Source organism: Lepisosteus platostomus, chromosome 2 (assembly GCF_059453375.1).
Source record: "Lepisosteus platostomus isolate fLepPlt1 chromosome 2, fLepPlt1.hap1, whole genome shotgun sequence".
Lineage (NCBI taxonomy): Eukaryota > Metazoa > Chordata > Actinopteri > Semionotiformes > Lepisosteidae > Lepisosteus > Lepisosteus platostomus.
Window position 1 is genome coordinate 64,258,701 of NC_142612.1, and position 12,820 is coordinate 64,271,520.

At 43.3% G+C, this 12,820-nt stretch overlaps 1 protein-coding gene across 11 annotated transcripts in view; it reads left to right on the forward strand.

Moving 5' to 3' along the window:
- Positions 1-12,820, forward strand: part of lrch3 (leucine-rich repeats and calponin homology (CH) domain containing 3) — a 37,912-nt gene that overhangs the window by 2,137 nt on the left and 22,955 nt on the right. For 10 of the 11 annotated variants that reach the window (XM_088612644.1, XM_088612678.1, XM_088612653.1 and 7 more), the window contains exons 2-6: positions 9,281-9,425; positions 10,644-10,770; positions 11,828-11,933; positions 12,354-12,490; positions 12,579-12,688. In XM_088612644.1, coding sequence (XP_088468770.1) covers positions 9,281-9,425; positions 10,644-10,770; positions 11,828-11,933; positions 12,354-12,490; positions 12,579-12,688 — 625 coding nt within the window. Of the gene's footprint in view, positions 1-4,169; positions 4,548-5,284; positions 5,395-9,280; positions 9,426-10,643; positions 10,771-11,827; positions 11,934-12,353; positions 12,491-12,578; positions 12,689-12,820 lie in introns of those variants that run through there. The other variant, XM_088612709.1, reaches the window with a different exon arrangement.

Sequence of the window (12,820 nt, forward strand, 5' to 3'; positions counted from 1 at the left end):
ATGGATGAACATTTCTAAAGCGTGGTAGACATTTCAATCAAATCCCTGCTGCAATAAATTGTTATAATAATAACATGCAGTGCTGCATGTCGGGAACAGGGAGGCGGTCCCTGCAAGGGTGATAAATGCGTTATCACAAGAGTCATGTGATGTTCTCAGTTTGTACAGTGGCACGTTTACCGCAAGTAAGGAACTGACAGTGTGGGATTGAAGAAACGACCGTGATTTCATCTCCCTTGCTACAGGCTGCTAGCTTGAGCCAGATCTCACCTGCTGGCGTTGACTCAAAAAAGGAAAGAGGCCTCACGTAGAGGTCGGTGATGCCAGCGAAGGCGAAGATGTCTGGACTGTAATGAGAGGGGGAAGGCAGGGAATTTCCTGGTGCGCGTGCCCCAGGGTGAGCTGCCCGCAGTGCGGGGGCTGAGAGTCTGCACGCACACCGGCTCGTCCCCTTACGAAAAGGGGAAGCGACAAGTCTGGGTACCGCACGGGGCTGGAGTAAAGATACAGCCTCGGACAATGACTTGGTAACGGGGCTGATTTAAATCCGCAGCAATGGCCTAGTGATATTGATCGCTGCCAGAAACGGGGATTGGCACGGTGGCTAGTTTGTGGTTTGAACCCTCCACACTTCCAAAAAGCGAAGCTGTCCATGGTGTTTCGGCATTTACTGCTCAGCTGAGATGTTGGTAGTTGTTGGGATATTCTGTAGCAGAAAGTCATAACCTCACCTCCTCTCCCCAGCCATACACTCTCTCCGTCTTTGGATGCTATGCAGACACATCAGGCTCTTAGTCTTACACACACCTGTCATGGAAAGTTGATTTTGTGTTGTGGAAAAAATATTCATTAGGCTGTTTTACCTAGCAATACAGATAAGATTCAGAAAATCTCTCTGGGGGCGTACAAGGAGAAGCTGCTTTAGACATCAGCTGGCGGCCAGTGGGTCTCCGGTCTTGCTCCCTGGGATCCCAGAGTCAGCTGCCTGCTCGGTCCAGCTGAGCTCTTTCCCTCTTCCATGCCTCTTAGGCCTCAAACAGTTGGAGCTTGCAGGGTACCTGTAATAACATTGGAAATCTGCAGCTGTTTAACAGCTGAGGACTAGTAAAAATATTTTTGCTTGCGGTCCGTACAATTAAGTGTTCGCTTAGGTACCTCAGAGCTAAGCTATGCAAAAAAAGCTATCTAGAAGGGCTGTGTAACACGGGTTTGCTGAAAAGCCTGACGGGTCTGGGTCAGCATGTTAACTTTGCAACTTGGGTTAAGGATTGAAATGCTTTTCTGTTTAGTGAAGTTCGGGTCTGCATTTAGCTGTGTTTCCTTGCGTGCCATCCGAGGCACTAGACAGGGAGCCTGTGCTCAGGATACTCTTTGCTGCCCCCTGCACTGTGGCACTCGAACACAGGCAGCGCTTGAAGGCAGGCTGTAGAAGAGCACCCGCTGCCACACTGCCAACCCACAGCGGAGAGGCTGGTCTGCAGACACGTCCTGCAGATGTGTAATCTGCTCAGCCAAGGCACGGGCTCTCGGTGCTTCGTTGTCATTTTACTGACAGGCAATGAAATAAAGCTGTACAGTAGCCAGATACTGTCTTTGTACAGTCAAAGCTTTTGTAAGATCCAGCCTTTTTTTTGTGCAAAAATGTCTATCTTGCATATTAGCTGCAAATGAATATTGGTTTTGAAAGAGACAATTGTATTTATTTAAATGAAAAAATTGTCTGCATTAACCTGGAGTAAAGCAGGAGGATGAGGGTGTGAAGAAAGCGGTGTAATTCTAAGTTATCAGCAGGAGAGTTGTTCTAGGCAGTCAGGTTAAAGGCCTTATTACCGGCTATCTTGTTCATGTTCCCTATCTGTACTCCTGAGTCACCGTGTGTCCAGTTCTAGAACCCTCATGTGCTCCATCCTCCTGCTGAGATGTAAGACTGAGATCCTGTTGTTAAGAGACTCTGCAGCAACTGTTGTTGGGACAGCCTTCACCCTCAAGTCTCTGTCAGTCACGTTTTGAGTGCAATTTATGTGAAATGACTGATTCTGATTGTTCGGCGTCCCTCAGCCCCCCGTCTGTATGCGCTGGTCTCAGGGCAGTTATAGCGTGCTGCCCTCTGTGTGTGCTCGCTGTGACTGCCACACTGCAACAACAGGCCCACTGTCACACAGACGGAGTGTGAGTGGGTGGAGGGTTTGGTTGGTCTAGATTGAGCACATTGTGTTGAGAATCATTAGGACTTGATGAGATACGGAATTGCTTGAAATTGTTGTTGGATTGTTGAGGGGGTGCTATAGGGTAGGGTATAGGTCTCTCCTGACTTCAGAAGTTAACAGGACAGATGTGACACTGTTGATAAATCAGGTCTCAGTAGGGAGAAACTAAAACATCCGATTCACCTGGGGAAAGAGAACTGAGGGATTCTTATCAGTTATACTTTCTCTGAAGCTTTCTTTGTTCGTTTTATTCAAATTCAAAACTATGTTTCAAATGGCAGTTTGCCTCTGATTACTTAACTGGAACAACATGACAGGAAAAACAGGAACATCTGCATATAAACTACAAACTCATTTGTATCTGCTCCTAGTAAACAGAACTAACGGAATTATCGCTTCAGGCATGGTTGTCATTATGCGTTCTCTTGCATATTACCTTTTTATTCAAAGCAATTTGTAAGTGGCAGAAATGTTAAAAATACAAATGATTTATATAGTTTTTATATAGTTTTTTTTTTTGCATGTTTATCAATATGTCTGTAAATCTGTACTTGCCCTTTAGTCATAAACTTGTACTTATTTGGTTTATAAAAGAGGTGTACACTGGGCCAAAGTTGCAAGTGCTTAACTTTTGTTACCTTGTCTGCCAAAAATTGGACTTCCCCAGGGTTGGCATGGAGAGCTGAAACTACAAGTCCCAGAAGAACGTGAAACCTTTTGGTGGCCTGTGCTACAAAACAAACGTAGTATTCTGGTGTGGGGGTCTGGAACAAGCTGCTAAGCCATGTTGTTCAAGCTGATAACCTGGCTTTTTTCAGGAAACAACTAGATCAAATCTTCTGATCAGTTAGCTGCAAGCTTTCTAACAGGCTAGAAAGGATGAATAACCTCTCTCATTTGGAACTGTACCTATATTCTTATTAGAGTAGGCCTTTGTATATAACTAGGCAAACAGGTCCTTGTTTGTTCCAGGAGCAGAAGTGGAAACACTGGACTTCTGCTTGAATTGTCAAAGAGTTGGATAAAGGTTAAAGGAACTGCTGTATCATATGTATATAAACCTGTAGAAAATGTCATTAATGTTTGCTCAGATGGTGGGGGTGACCTGCTAGCCCTTTATGTAGGACTGTGTTTTGCAGTCAAGCTAGGGCTAAACAAAGAGGTATACATTTATCTTTGTTTTGTTTGTGATTATACTGTAGATTATACAGACTGTGGAGATCTTTGTGAAACAAACATTATGCTTTGTAAATAAAGGATTACTTGAATTTCCACCTGTGTGAAAAAAAACAACTTGAGGTTCTTCTGTACTTGAGGTTAAAGCTGGTAAAGCCCAGCCAAAGGTGTTTAGGAGCCCAGACTGTTACTCTGTATATGGATAGGTGCAGTATTTCCTGTGCTTAATTTCTGCTTAGCTGTGCTTCGGCATTGCTCGGTTTTAGACCGTCTGCTCTCCAGGACTACTTAGCACAACACCAGCACCTCCTTGTGTCACAATGAATCTAACTTGTGTTCGCAATTGAAAAAAATATTGAAATTAGACTTCAAGTGTTAAAACCAGGAGAGAATGCGGAGCCTCACAATCTGTTATTATTGTTCTCTTATCCAGGATGACATGTAATGTAGACAAAATACTTCCTATAAGTAGAAGCAAATGATTTGCAGGTACAATAAGCTATAATAAAAAACGTAAATTGAATTAATGTTGGCAGTGATATTAGAACAAGCTGGAAGATCAACACAAGTGCCACACAAAAGTGTTTAATCAGAGTGGAAACATTGTACAGATAGTGTGGACACCCTGCAGATATGTCTTCCTTGTTTTCAGTAAATAAGTGTAATTAAACAGTTACATTACCAGTCTGAGAGTTAAACACAATAGTACAGTACAGCATAAGGGTTTCTGAAGGATGTGGCTGAGAGATCACCGGTGCTTTCAGAACAGATAAGCCCTGAACTGGGGCTGAAAGGTGGCTGGAGACCAAGCAGATCTGATTGGTGTGGGTAGTTCAGCCCTCCACTGTTTGCAGGAGTGGAGAGCACACACGCTGTGGAAGGAGGAGATCGGAGAGGGAGAGAGGAGGTGGAGGGAGAGATGACAGTCCGAAGCAGAGTGGTTGAGATGCTGGTAGTCGGGGACTAGGGTTTTTCAGTCAGATGTGTCCAGCAATTGGGAGACAATGGGAGTACTGGAGCAGTGGAGAATCATGGGAGCAGTGGAGAGAAAAGAAGGCAAGATGAAGACTGTGGATGGTGTTGGCAGGGAGAGAGGGATTAAGAGGGAGCTACAGTAATCCAGGCAGGAGAGTACCTGCACCTGGACAAGGAGTTCTGTAGTTGGTGAGGAAAGCGGGGATCTGAGGGTGGTGCTCACGAAGGAGTGGCAGGAGTGTGCCAGAGAAGATGTGTGTTGGGTGAAGGGAGGCAGAGGTCAAGAGTTAACACTGGGGCTCTTGACAGAGAATGAGGGGGACAAGCCAGTGGTGTAGTCCAGCAGAGATTTGGAGAGTTTTTCATGGGGAAGAAGAGCAAAGGAAGAAAAGAAGATGAGACTTCGTGAGGATGATTTTATGATGATAAGAGTGTATCCAGGAGGGGATGACTGTGACACAGGCAGGGTTAGAGCCGGATACAGGAGTCCTGGTGGATGGAGGACAATTTAAGGTTCATCCAAATAATATTCGCATAAAAAGGTGTTGAACGTACATTTGAGGGCCTAGGGAGCATGTAATGAAAGAGCCAGTAGTGCCCAGGAAAGAACTTTGGGGAACAACCCAACAACCCTTTTTATTTAGGGGTCCCAAGAGTCGGGTAGCATTTAAACCAGACTTTAAATATCGTCTTTAGCTGGATTTAGTGTTCAAATGGATTTAGACTTCAAATATCGTCTTTAGCTGGATTTAGTGTTCAATCACAGCAGAAAAGCAGCTGCCTAAAACGTACTAGCTAAATTTAATGGCAGGTGCTGGTATTTAGGATCCTTGTGTAAAAAACAAAGAGCAGTGCTCATTCACCCTCACAACATTAAGATTTATAGAGTAAGCAGTTTCATCTGATTTTTTTGCCCTCGTTTGCAGCACATTTGAAACATGCAGCTTCCTTGCTGTGCTACGTGCAGTAGCTTGGTTTATCTCCTGAAGAGAAAGCAAAGCACATTGTGAACTGGCAGAGGAGTGTTGCTGACTTTGTGAGTAACAGAAACTGACCCATCGGTCACTTGGGGATACTTCTTTTCTTTGCAGTGCTTTCTCAGCAAATTATCCAAATGTGTGTACATTTGGATAATTTGTTGAGGTCTAGCTGGTATCTTGATTTTCTTTCCTAAAGTTAGCTGATTTGACAGCATCATGCAATTTACCATAAACGTATTTCAACTCTCAACTTATAAAAAATATCTTTGAACGTCTTAATTCTGAATTGTGTACTTTTCATGTGTTACAAGGGCTCTCTAGTATAGTTGTACTTCAAGACTAATTACAAGTGAGATATGTGAAATGCTCATGACATTTAGCGTATCAATAAATGTTTTATTTTATAAAATGGAAAGGTTTAATAGTAAACTTGTCTATGGATTTACTGTGTGCAGTACTGTTCAAGTAGAAACAGCTTCTTAGTCCTAGTCTACTTGAAAAACATTTATATTAACAGTTGATGCAGTGCTTAAAAATAGCAGGTGCGAGCTGAAATCTTGTTACAAATTTTTTGTACGCGTAGCCCACAATGTGTGTGTATATATATAAACACGTGCACACGCGGTTGTAGAAACTAGCCTTTTTAAAATAGATGCCTTAATACAGAGACAAATAACTGTGAGGGCACCAAGAACGAAACTCTCAGACACCTCTGCATATGATCCAGCCCAGTCTTGCGCAGCAGACAGGGTCTGATTCTGAGGATCAGGCTGAAGACTGGTGTTTGTACCACAGGCCCGGGAGTGTTGCAGGAGAACTGGATGGTCCTGGAATTTTGCAGGGTTGTCGTTTACTGAGACAGGCTCCACAAAAGGATGGAGTCCGCAATTAGGATTTCCAAGAAGCGCAGGGCAGGTGTTTACACAGTGCAGATACATTGTAGTGTAGATAAAGCACAGAGGCCTTCCTATGTTTAAAACATTTGTAATTCAGGCTACGCCACAAAATACTGTAATAAGCCCTCACCCTCTAAAGATAGTTGTCAGTTGTAGCTGACCTTGGCTTCTGTCAGTGATATTCCCAGTCTGACTGCAGGGTGGAGAGCTTATTTGACTATAACATTACATTTTTATTAGCTATTTTTTATATTACGTATTATTATTGTGCTGTCATTGTATCAAGTCACTGTATTGGAAATTTTCATCCGAATCTTTGTACCCTTCTAGTATGCTCCATTGTAAGAATGAAAAGGGCAGAATCATAAACTTCCACATTTTCTGAATATTTCAGCTACAAGTCCTAACACATCTGGGCTATGCTATCAGCTGTACAGGTGAAAACCAGCCTTCAGCTTTTTCTGACACCCAGGTATATTTACAGGCTTAAACAATTGAACCTTAAAGTCATAAATTAAAATGTCACTGCATTGTTATGGTATTTTGTTCTCAGCCAATATATATTTCTGAGAGGTATAATTCCTTAAAATCTGGGATGTACAACAGGGACCACATCAGACAGCAAGTGTAGAGCTGTAAGACAGTTGATCATGGACACAGAGTATTACCCTCAATAGTGTTGTGTGGATTAACTTTGTCCCGGAAACATTGAAGGATACACAGTAATAGGTCTGTTATCTTATTGGCAGAGATATCGAAGGATTCTGATAGTAAGCGCTTCTTGCTGTGAACAGAAGAGCAAATGGCATAGGATGACAGACACTACCCACTTGAGCAAGGCAAAAATAAAGAGGCTGAGATGGGATTGTAAGATGCAGGGTTAAAGTTAGATAGATGAAGGGAGGGTGGCCATCTCAGGTGCCTGCCTGATTAAGACAGGGTAGGGTTATTGGAGTTAATAAATGACAGACAGAGAGCTATGAAACATGAAGTCTGTTTCATTGTCTAATCTGTGGACATCTCTCTGTCTCAGTGCTGCATATCCCCAGTGTCTTGGTCTCAGTGCAGTCTGTCCTCAGTCTACGAATGAAGAAAGATTCTGGTCCTTGTACGACTCGCAGGAGGAAGCAGCCTGTGCTGAGAGCAACTCTTCCTGTTTCCCTCTCACAGCTGCACAGTTAAATATAGACCTAGGCAGGGAAACCCATCAGCAAGCACAGCAGTGCTAATGTGTGTATAGTTCAACAACATTGTGCACAATTATGCTGCATTGTATTGTTCACACAACACCTCATGCAAAAGCCCTTTAGATGCATCCTGTCTCTCTTTTATGAGATGTCAAGACCATACATTCACACTCTCAGCCATTCTTGCAGCCCCGGGTGACACACACAGACACCGGTACAGGTGTGTTCACCCAACATCAAGACTGACTCAAACGCACACAGACATCCACCGAAATCCATAGCGGGCGTTGCCTGGCTGTGCTTGGGCACTCAGCAGCCCACGGCAGTCACTGTTAGCACAGTCTCTCTAGTTCTGCATTCAGTTGCACAGACGCCCACAGTGTTCTCATGGGGGAGTGTGTGCATGTGTTGACAGAATTGAGTCTGCCTGCAAATGTTTCATTTTCTTGCATGTCCATGTGTCAGTCTGTCACTCTGTGTTTGTCCCACTACAAAAATGCGTAGGTTGTGTCTTAGCTGGTTACACTATTGAGTTTCTTCTTTGGCTTGTCATGGTGCTTGGCCATAGTGCCAGCCAGTATAGGTATGTTTGTTCTGAATTATGGTGTTTTACATGTGTTTAGGACATTATCAGTTTGTTTTTAGTTTTAGAAAGAAAAATGCAAATAATAGGGGTTTCATAAATAATATATGTCTCTAGTTATAAGCTTGATTTTGAATACAGCAGTGTAAGAACTACAATGAAATCGGTATTTTGATCTTCTGTTGCAGTTCATAAGCTTCTGATGTTTATATTTCAAAGCCACTAGGGGAGTGTCTTTAACACACAGCCTTGATAGATTGAAGTACAATGTGTGTTTATCGTACATCCAGTAGGGTTATTGCACTCTCATGAGTGGTATCTATATTAAGTATGTACGAGGCATTTCACATTACAGTGGAGTCGCGATTATCCAACCTAAACAGGACCAATAGTATGGGGATTAATTGAAAATGTTGGATAATGCGGAAACTGAGTAGACAAATCATAGATTAATGAAAGCGCAGTATAAGTATGAAATTTGGTTTATTAATCTACTGTAATACTAAAATATCAGAGTACAGAACTGTTAGTTATTCTTTAAAAAATGAGCGATTGGGATCTGTTTCAGATGTGCTTCTCTTCCTTGCAGCAAGGTCTCGCCAGCGTGTTAGTAACATGACATCAGTAGCAGTTGCCTCCTCTTGTTGCTCAATGTAAGCTAGTCCCGCTTAGAGAGCGTTGACCCCTTCGCTGTGCCTGATTCTTTCAGATCTGTCTAGTCCAAGTGCAGACCCAGCATCATCATCTTCATCAACTTCATTGTCATGACTTCAACTTTGTTATGATGCATGTTTATACATGTGCCACCGATGAGGCTATATCCATCTCTACATTTTGTACAGTTTCGTCCTGCACCATGGCAAATCAAGCAATTCTCTTCACATTTGCGACAGATCTGCTGAGGCAGACCTACAGCTTCCCCAGGGTAGTAGCCCTCAGTGCACGCTTGGACACATCTTCATTGTCATAAAGTTATATTAAAGGAAAATACAATAGGAAAAACAGTAATCACAAGCGCGAAATCAGCAAGCGAAGTTATGTCAACTGCAGTACGTGACGCACGGAGAGACAGAGCAGCATCAGGTTGGGCAAAATATTATGCATGCGCACGCATAGTGTACAGTGTATACTGATATACTGTACACTGTGGTGATCGACTGTGTGATTGGCTGTGTCGGATAAAACGGAATGTCGGATAGTCGCGACTATCCGCTATATTTAGTTAGTATGTGAAATGCATGTGCAATGTGTATTTCACCGCTGTCCCTGTTTGCAGACCTGTCGCGGAACCGCCTGTCAGAACTTCCTGTGGAGGTGTGCCTGTTCGTCTCATTGGAGAGCCTGAACCTATACCAAAACTGCATCCGCACCCTCCCTGAGACCATGCTCAACCTGCAGGCTCTCACCTACCTCAACATCAGGTAAACTTTTAGACCACACTCCGGCTTCAGTTAGCATACCAGCCACACTCCGGCTTCAGTTAGCATACCAGCCACACTCAGTGTCAGATAGCACTTTAGCCACACCCCAGCTTCAGGTAATATACCAGCCACACTCAGCTTCAGATAATATACCAGCCACACCCCAGCTTCGGGTTATATGCCAGCCACACCCCAGCTTCACATAACTGTTACAGCCCACCAGCTTTTGAGGGGAATTGCAATGCTATTTTTATATTACAGGGTAAGAAAGAATCGGCATTGGTGAGTGCATTTCAAACCATAGGTAAAAAATACACAGTAACATGTAAAAAACTCCAATTTCAATCACAAAATAGACTAAATTTCCAGACCTGCACAACATCAAGTTTTGTGATTCAGAACAAGGCAACAAAAATGTCCGGTGATGTGATGCAGCCCAATAACATTGTAAATAAACAGGCTTATGAATACATTTATTTTAATCCAATAGAAATATTGTTCTCGATTTCCAGACTGTTTTGCTGACAAATACTACTTGTTAACTTGCAACTAGCATGCAGATCACACTGGAACATTTCTGCAGTGTAGTGACACTTCTGCTGCACAACCTATACCTATTCGCTCGTACAACACATTACATTGGTCATTACAGTGACTAGTGAGCAGGAAGGGCTGCATCACGTCACAATTTGAGGGATCTCTTGCTCATGCCTGTGGTGAGACCAGGGGTTTGCAACAACACGACAATTTACAATACTTTCACAAAGTTCATGATTTTGTGCTTAATTCTAAATTTATAAAGTTTTTCTATATAAATTATATATATATATTCTATTTATTTTGTTACAGAGATCTAATAACCAATCTGAGAAATTGGGACTGCAGTTCCCCTTTAGGCAATATACCGGTCACACTCAGATAACACACCTCGTAAGGTTACACTACACCTCAAAGTCAGGTAACATACCAGCCACATTTGAGTGTGTGATAACACTCCAGTCACACCTCAGTATAAGGGTAACATACCAATCACACGTCCGCATTAGCAAAGATGCCAATCACATTTCAGCATCCTGTGAGTTACTAATCACTCCTCAGCATCTGGTAACATACCAGTCACATCTCAGCACCAGGTAGGATACCACTGTCATGTCAGAGTTAGGTGGGATCAGCCACTATCTCTCCTGTTCCATCTCTCTCTCTCTCTCTTTCTCCCAGTCGTAACCAGCTGTCCACACTACCAGCCCTGGTGTGCGGTCTGCCCCTCAAGGTCCTCATCGCCTGTAACAACAAACTAGTCTCTCTGCCAGAGGAAATTGGGCAGCTGCGGCAGCTCACAGAGCTAGTGAGTCTTCAATGTGCTGTTTAACACACTACTTATTTACTCTACACTGCACTATAGACTTAGGATTCCACATTCGACTGTATGCTCGCTATTCACTGTGCTGTGTTTTCAGTATGCTACTTTCTACACTGCACTGTATACTCAATGCATTACACCCTATATTTATTGTTTACTATGCCATTGTCTACTATACCTTATACTGTGATGTATATACCGTATTACATTGTACACTGGTACACATACCCAAGTCGTATCCGAGTATACAGTATATAGTGATGTGAAAAAGTACACCCTCTGTGGTCACTTGAGCTTAGATTTATCTACTGTTTTGACTTGGTGAGGACCAGATGAAGGTAGGTAATAAAGGTAAGAGGTGCTTTCTATGAAAGTGCAGTATATAGCAAATCAAAGGATAACAAATCTCTTTTGTTTATAAAGATTAATATAAAAGTGGGTTAGGTTCTGGGACTCAGAAATACAAGTTAAACACTCAAACAGGAAATATTTTGGTATTTTGGTATTCTCCCTAATGCTGTAGCAGTGCACAAAAAGAAAATAGTTCTTGGGAAATATATTCATGCAGTATAAGAAAATAAATAATGCACATACTAATTTAATCTTACTGTTTCTTGAGGTCTGCTGTGTAGTTGTTTTTATTGTTTTCTTGTAGTTTTCTGCTGACAGAAAATATTTAATGCACTATTAAAGGCATCGGACTATAAATGTTTGCGCTTTTTATGTACTGTATACTGCATGTTTAAGAATACATTAATATATAGGCATAGCACATTTGATTATTGAAATAGTGTTTTCAACACAAAGTAAAGCAGGTCCATGAGTTTTTCATCTGCATTGACTGCTTCCTTTAGACATGATTGTAAGTAACTTTCAATGGAAACTCAATCTGTGTATGAGAATAGTGGTGACATGTTTGTGAATCAGCAGATGAAGAATCAGTGTTTGGTGGGCTTAGCAGTACTGCACTACGGTATATTCTGCCCTGTATACACACTGTCATTTACAGATCTTCCTCTTTTCTTCCTTGTCTTTTTCTCAGGATGTTAGCTGCAATGAGATCCAAATGCTGCCTTCTCAGATGGGACAGTTAGAGTCATTACGAGACCTCAACATTCGCAGGAACCACCTAGCACGACTACCCCCAGGTCAGAGCTCAAAGCTGCATTGTGGACCATTGCACTGTACCGTAGGCTTTCCCAGTGCACTCTAGATACCTGCACTGCGCAGGAGGCTGCCACTGTCCACTGTGGATGCCTGCACTGCGCAGGAGGCTGCCACTGTCCACTGTGGATGCCTGCACTGCGCAGGAGGCTGCCACTGTCCACTGTGGATGCCTGCACTGCGCAGGAGGCTGCCACTGTCCACTGTGGATGCCTGCACTGCGCAGGAGGCTGCCACTGTCCACTGTGGATGCCTGCACTGCGCAGGAGGCTGACACTGTCCACTGTGGATGCCTGCACTGCGCAGGAGGCTGCCACTGTCCACTGTAGAATGCTGGAAAATTGTGTTATGTGTTGTGCAGCAGTGTGTCATTGGATGTAATGTACCGTATGTTGTATGTGCAGAGCTGGCTGAACTTCCCCTGGTGCGGCTAGACTTCTCCTGTAACAAAGTGACAACGATCCCAGTGTGTTACCGCAATCTACGGCACCTTCAGAGCATTGTCCTAGACAACAACCCCTTGCAGAGCCCCCCCGCACAGGTAACACACGCCGACTGCGCAGACAAACCCCTTTATCCACTGAGTTGTTGAAATTCTGTGCACTGTAGCATTTTTGCCTGTCTTCCAGATCTGCATCAAGGGGAAGATCCATATATTCAAGTACCTGAACATGGAGGCGTGTAAGAATGTGGCCGACCTGCCCGACTACGACCGCCGACCTCTAGGCTTCGGCTCCTGGTAACTTTGCTGCTCACACTGCACACACACACCTGTTTGTATTCCTGCTTCAGTAGGGACTTCCCTTTGTCTCACATTCTGTTATTTACTACTTAACTGCACTCAAAAGCACCACTGGAGTGAAAGTAGGCC